The sequence below is a fragment of the Buceros rhinoceros genome, unplaced genomic scaffold (genome assembly GCF_000710305.1).
Source record: "Buceros rhinoceros silvestris isolate BGI_N320 unplaced genomic scaffold, ASM71030v1 scaffold46310, whole genome shotgun sequence".
NCBI classification, from domain to species: Eukaryota; Metazoa; Chordata; class Aves; order Bucerotiformes; family Bucerotidae; genus Buceros; species Buceros rhinoceros.
The window spans coordinates 23,352-30,359 of record NW_010388735.1 but is presented as its reverse complement, the minus strand read 5'-3'; the positions used below and the strand labels follow the sequence as shown (position 1 = coordinate 30,359).

Genomic DNA, 7,008 nt, shown 5'->3' with positions numbered 1-7,008 from the left:
ATAGTTTATATATTAAATAAATTAAATAAGACCCATAACCCTATTCTTGATGATTCCTGAATCTGCAAGAGACATTTCACATTTTCACATTTTTCAGAGACTTAAAAGCATTAATAACCTGCACAATAATTATTCTCTATAAACCTCATGCAAAGCAAATTTTTTCCCAGACTAATAATCTTTTAAAAAATGGTTCAGTCTCCTATGACCCATTAATCTTTTGATATATGGTCTGAACAACAGCTATTCGACCTGGCAAGCTGACAATTCAAACAGATTTCTGGTTTCTACTTCAGTGATTCTTAACTTAAATACAAGACCAAAGAAGCTGTTTCTTGCCCATTTCTCACTTTGCACCTCCTCTTTTGAAAGAATATGGAGGTTACTACAGAATAGTGTACATTTAAGAGGAATCCTAAGGAATGCCTTCTGGTTAGCTCATTCCCCTGTGCCGAGTTAACACAAAAGAATGGAACAACATACATCTTTCATGATGCATTTCAGTTAGCAACGCCTGAGTGCAGAGTTTCAGAAAAGGCATAGATTGCTTTGGAGACTAAAATAACAGTGCCACACCTAGGCACAGATCAGAGGACCGCTGTCTTATCAGAAGGAGAAACTGCATATGAAGTTTCTCTTCCCACTCTCGGAATGACCTAAGCAGCATGGAACTCCAAGAAAGGCATGACAATACAGCGTGACAAACGCACCCACTAATCACAGTCACATTTTGCATGCAGAGGATCTTTAAGCACTTTAATGACACCTAGTTTTGAGGAGTCCTTTCCCATTTTATAAAAAGTTAATACAAAACATCTCAAAGACACCTCCATTAAAGTAACTGCAGCTTTGTCGCCACACTTCCTAGACTTCCTCCCATCTCAGGTAAGAATCAACCCTGCTGCTGCTACAAATGGAAAACATATAGCTGTATCAAGCCCGTTGTTTTGAAATGTTTTTTTGACATTCCTTACCCAGCTCCTGACTGTCATGAGGTTTGACATCTGTGAGTATCTACTTTTTAAAACCAGTTTGGTTGCAACTGATCACTGCAATGTTCACGAGTTATTAGGGCAAAGGACAGAAACCAGAACTGAGTGACTTAGCTCCTTCACTAGCAGGTAATTCTTTATAGCCTGGTTTCCTCTCTTCCCTCAAGGAAGGGTACGAAAACTGTATGATTCAGATTCACTTGAGTATTTTACATTGCAACAGCAAGTGAGAACTACACATACAGAAAGAATCTAGATTTTCTACATAAACAAAGAACCAAAGGCCTCCCTCTCAATGTTTATAATGAATAATTAAGTATAAATATATAAAAATACTTAAGTATATAAAAATAAATGCAAGTACAGAATATAATCAGCTCTTCAAATATTTGTTTTACTGTATTTTCCCTGTCTCTGACCTTCACTTGCATTCAGTCACATAGCCAGAGTAGGCAGATAACAGAAGACATCCTCATGGCAGCTCACAGAACTACAGTTTATATCCAGCAAGAATCATAGCTCATCATAAACAAACCTCATTGTCTGCTATCTTCCACATGATGGTAACACAGGAGCTTTGCTTTGAACAGTAGCTTTTATGTAAAGCAAACAAACACAAAACCCAGAGCAAAACCACACTTCAGAGGTCAATGCCTTCCACATTTATCTAATGTTATAACCCTCTCTGTAGACACATACTCAAGTCCAGGTGGTAACATCAAAGAGGAAATTAAATATAGGAATGCATCTTACCTTGTTTCTTCAAGTTTAGCAGCATGTGCTGCAAAAATATAAAATCTTTATTAAAATTTAATTTGTAATTAGGTTATCAGTTAAATATTAAGTATATTAATAAAATAGTCTAGCACTGCTTAGAAGGAGGCAATCAAAAGAGCAAAAGTTGTGTGTATACCATGTATAGTGTCTAAAAAATAAAATTCTAAATTGGAAGTATCTGAAAACAAACACAGAAGTCACGCTTGACCTGTGCAAGAGTGGGAATAAGAGACAAGGTATCACATGCTGTCAAGTTGTGGCCACAGAGTGCAACTCCTAAGAACAATGAAAAAAACCTCAATAACAAAATCTCAAACTCGATTCATAAATTTCAAATGTTATCATTAATATATCACTGTTTCCTGGGCCCAAGTATTCCATCTTCAATATAGAGACCTATTGTGCAATGTTCACAGGTGTTTTACATGCTAGGCAAGCTAGAACAACATGCTTCGGTCACAAGGTGTTTCTGCTATATACATGTCATCTCCCAAGTAAGTCAAAGAAAACCTAAATGTGAAAATTCAAGAGAAGGACAAACAGCTGCAGAAGAATTTCTACATAGAACCTTTAAAGGATATGACTACTCGATTCTCATAGTGGACTATACATCTCAGAACGGAAGGTCGTTTACCTTTCGCTTGCAGTGTTCGTCTTGAATATCTCTTGCTGGGCCTTCTTTCAAAGGATGCTGATCTCCTGGCTTTGTTGGTCTTGGTGGTTTGATATTCTGTTTTCCCACTAACAATGGCATGGAGAAGTACAAAGCAATAAAATAAGTCACTTATTTTTAACGACAGAATACAAATACTGCTGATCAAAACATCACTTTTCTGTTTTAAATTCATAAGCTTAACAATCTCATCTCAGCACTATTAAAAAAACCTCAAACGTTAACACCTTAGAAGGCCTTTCACAAAAAAAGGGAAGGAGTTTTACAAACTTCTTAATCTTCACTCCTTTTCCCAATGCAAAAGGCTGAAGCAATGACAACTTAAACATTAACTTGCTGAAAAAGCACATTTGCCCTTTGCATATTTCCATGGTCACAATGCACAGTTTGGGAGAGGCTGAAAATTCTAGGAGGGACTGAAGCCCAAGGTCACAGAGGAACATGGTAATAGGACTAAAAAACCAGTATCTAGATGCTCTTGTTCCCAGGCAAGACTTTTCCCCATTTGGCCACACTCTGCCCCCAAGGCAGTAAGTAGCAACCTCATGTTCTGCTGACTCCTTGGTAACACTGCTCCTTTCTGAGGCAGGATAGATGGTATTGCTACCGTTGCTGGAAACGGAAGCGAAGTACACGTACACTGCCTGGGGTCATGCCCCAACCCCCTCTGTATGCTCTCACCAATCTAGTGGGGCAACTGACAGCATCCTGCAGACTAGTCTCGAACCACAAGCCATTCCGAAGTCTGTTACATGCACTAGTAGTGCCTAACACAGATTTCTGAAACACTACTATCACTCAGTCAGGAACTCAGGAGTCAAAGACTTGCAATGTCACCAACTGTGCAAGTCCATCATCCATCCTCTGTGGTTCATTTAAAAATAAAAAGGGTGGTCTTTCAAGATGAAGCAATCTTTAAAACAAAACGTACTATACAGGCTATGTAAGTAACATAAACCTTGAGAAACCTTTGCATTCCTACAGTCCAGAATCTCCTGAAGATAAAAAGCAGGGGGAAAAATGCAGCTGGGAAAATCCATGAGATTTAATAAATATAATATTTAAAACAATAATGCAACTCATTCAACTTGCAAGTTTCACTGTTCTGTATGTCCCAGGTGAACGAATACCAAATTCTCTCCTGTTCCCACACATAATCCAAGAAAAGTAAGAAATGACAGAAGGTATGTGTTAAGTGACAGATGATGCTGACCTGTATCGGAAGCGGGATCCTAACCGAATGAAGCCTGATCGACTTGAGCTTTTTTGGACAGGACCTCGGAGCCGGAAAAAGGCATGATGTTCCACTGCACATTTCCACAGGTGTTTGCAGGCTTTGGGATGATCCAGTCTAAAGACAAAAGTGTGTTCCTGCTCCTTTCCCTTAAAGCACACAAAGCACACTGACCAGTTACAAGGGGCTTGAACAAATCAAAGCTACAACTCAATGCAAGCCAAATAAAATTTGTTTTTTATGAATACTGAAACGTATTTTTAAAAAAACACTTTAAGCAGGAAAATCAACCCTTTCAGAAGCTTTAATGAACAACTGTTCCACTGGCTGAAGTTGGAAAGGGTGAGAGCCCACATATTTAACAAGTCAAACCTCTGAGTAACTACAAATTAAAGACATCATTACAATAGGAAGGTACTTCTCAATGAAGCTAAAAGGATCTCACTTCCAAATCTGATTTCCTCACATTATCAACGCTCACATTTTTATTATCTCAGCTCTGAGCAATTTCTTCCATGGGAACAATTCCAGCACCTATTAAGGAGTTCATTCCATTAAATGTGGTACCTGGCTTCTTTTTTTTTTTTTTAAAATTTTTTTGCACAATTTACAGTGTTTTTGTATTATTTTATTATCTCAGCTCTGAGCAATTTCTTCCATGGGAACAATTCCAGCACCTATTAAGGAGTTCATTCCATTAAATGTGGTACCTGGCTTCTTTTTTTTTTTTTTAAACTTTCTTGCACAATTTACAGTGTTTTTGTATTATCTGATGTCTACATTAGTTCCACAAGGTATTCCCCTTCCAAAAACAGGGTGAGAAAAAAAAGTAATTGAGCCTATTTATTTTATACTCAAGTCCATTCCCCTCCTCTCTTGAAGTCACAAAAAAAAAAAACCAAACACAAACTTGCAAGACATTCAAGTTAATTCTCAAAACTTAAACATAAAGAATGACATCAGGAGTATGTAAATCAGTACATAATCAAGATTAAGATGTAACTGAAGATAGTTATCTACCTGTTCATCATCTTCAACAACAACTAGAGTGAGTTTGTTTTTCTTGAAGTCAAGCCTTGTTATCTTTGGCCTGCAAGATGAACAGAAAAAGCAGGTTATGTCTAACTCTCTTAGTAACTCACTGAGAAGTATGCTGATGGTAGGGGAACAAGACACAGAGATAACATTTCTGCTACAAAGTGATTTTTTTCTGAGAAGTTTATCAAATTGGTCTGGGCTAACCCAAACTAACTACTCATATGATGAAATATCACCTAATCATCTGCCTACTTATTCTTTGTATACAGTTTTGAAAGACTGGGTGGGAATTACAGAATAAAGCACTTAAAAATCCATAAGTGCCTGTGTACCCAAACCCAAAAAAGTCTAGCTAGAAGGTTCCTACACCTTGTGTTTTACAAAAGCCTTGCAAAAATCCAACAGAATGCTTCTAAGAAACCTCAGGGTGTTATTCAGGTATTTGTTCATAAAAACGAGAGGAACCTCTGTATCTCTTGATTATATAGATCTGGGTGGTGGTGGTGATGTTTGGGGTTTTTTATTTATTTTTAGTTAGTCCTTATCGATGGGCAGAAAGGAACATTTCTGCTGTTTACTGGGCATGAAGAGACATTTTCTTAATGAGAAGACTGCCCAGATGATGCACTAGTACTATTGCCTCTGCTTCTTTTTCAACAGTAAGGTGTAACACTTGGCTAGAATGCTTGAAGAAGCTTCATTTCACTGACCAGGTGCGTACTCTATTTCCAAAGCAATCTAGTGTGAAATACAACAACAACCACATAATTAAAAACAAATAATCCCAAAGTTACTCCACCTTTTACTTGCCCCTTGCATGTTATACATATACAGCCTATTAACATATCAACCAAGAGTGTTAAAGGAGAGATTATTTTTGGACACCATAAAAACACTCATAGGCTCCAGAATATTTCTGCAGATATCTAGTGTTTATACGCTCTCATATCCCAAACATATTTTTGGCTAGTGCAAAAGAAAGAAGAGTGAAGATTTTAACGTACAGAGAGCTTACCAGAAAAACAAACCAATCTTTGTGTCTCCTTCGAAGACAAGAACTCCTGTAGGTGTTAGTCCCAGGCTGTAATCATTGCCATCTCTTGCCTAATTCCCACAAAATAAAGATTATATTCATTCTGGTGTTCGACTCTTTATCCAAATTACTCCAGTGATTAACGTTGCTTTTTTGCCCAGTGCTACAACTAAGCACATACCTGCTCATTTTATACAAAACAACTCTTGTGCTTCAACAATCTCATGCAATGGATTTTTCTAGCTTGCAACCCATCAATAAGGCTGACTGAAGTGGAAAATTAAAGTTTCTTGGTTTGTCTCCTCGTGCACTTCACTTCTCTACAGGAGATCTATTTTTACTTGCAGCTTTTCAGTCGGTAGCTGACTGGACCCCAGCCAATTTTAATTTAATTACGATATTTTCACACAGCTCTTAGTCTAAACACAAACTGTAATACGTATTGCCACACCAATCACGTACTTAACAGAGAGCAGATATATTTGGACTAAAGTTATACCTTCTAGAAATGTATACCATAAAGTGGAATGTTGATGTAATGCCAGATCACTTGTTACAAGGTTTAGTGAGTACAACATTCCCTTTTCTCCCCCTCAAAGCAAAACCAGTGTTGAAATGCAGAACAAAGCTAACACCATTTCCAAAGGTCATCACGCTGTGGTTAAACATACCTTGACTATGTGCATGTCTACACCGTACATTTCCAGCCACTTAGCTTTGTTTAAGTAGTTAGTTTCAGCCTGTGCTGGTGTTTGCCCCCTGAAATAAATTTTTTGCTATTAGGTATATTCCTGAAAAAGCGCAGAAAGGAAAAACTGATGTATAAGGAAAGAGGACAAGAAATTCCTGAAAGTTTGGGAAAAGCCTAAACACTGCTAAAACTTGCTCACTTTCGTGAACAAGTTTGGTCGCTTTAAGTTTTAATCTGAAAGCACTGCAGCAAAGACTAACATTTCAAGATTCTGTACCTCATCATTTTACTCAAACCTTTGAAAAGCTTCACTTTTCACACTATATCCTCTTACAAAATATGACAGAGCCATATTAGAATTATATTTCTGAACAGGACCACAGAAAAAGCGCCAGCAGCACCTTTTTCATACATTCTCTTCACAGAAAAAGCCGTGCGACCAGCTAGTTAGCATGCACTGGAAGATCTAGTACCTGCATTCCTTCCACTTCTCAAAAACGGCCAGTTCCATCTCTTCAGTCTGAGTGGGAACAAACCTGAACTCAGACACCAGTTCAGGTACGTGTTCAG

At 37.8% G+C, this 7,008-nt stretch overlaps 1 protein-coding gene across 1 annotated transcript in view; it reads right to left on the bottom strand.

Annotated features, from left to right (window-relative positions):
• Positions 1 to 1,745: 1,745 nt before the first annotated feature.
• EPB41L5 (erythrocyte membrane protein band 4.1 like 5) overlaps positions 1,746 to 7,008 on the bottom strand; it is a gene marked incomplete at its 3' end in the record, with an annotated part of 27,767 nt that continues 22,504 nt past the window's right edge. Inside the window, exons 8-14 of the mRNA XM_010131036.1 lie at positions 6,912 to 7,008; positions 6,419 to 6,506; positions 5,730 to 5,818; positions 4,697 to 4,766; positions 3,656 to 3,825; positions 2,404 to 2,510; positions 1,746 to 1,773 (exon numbers count right to left, since the gene is read on the bottom strand). The exon at positions 6,912 to 7,008 is cut by the window's right edge and continues 7 nt beyond it. Of these exons, the coding sequence (XP_010129338.1) occupies positions 1,746 to 1,773; positions 2,404 to 2,510; positions 3,656 to 3,825; positions 4,697 to 4,766; positions 5,730 to 5,818; positions 6,419 to 6,506; positions 6,912 to 7,008 (649 nt within the window). The remainder of the gene's footprint in view (positions 1,774 to 2,403; positions 2,511 to 3,655; positions 3,826 to 4,696; positions 4,767 to 5,729; positions 5,819 to 6,418; positions 6,507 to 6,911) is intronic.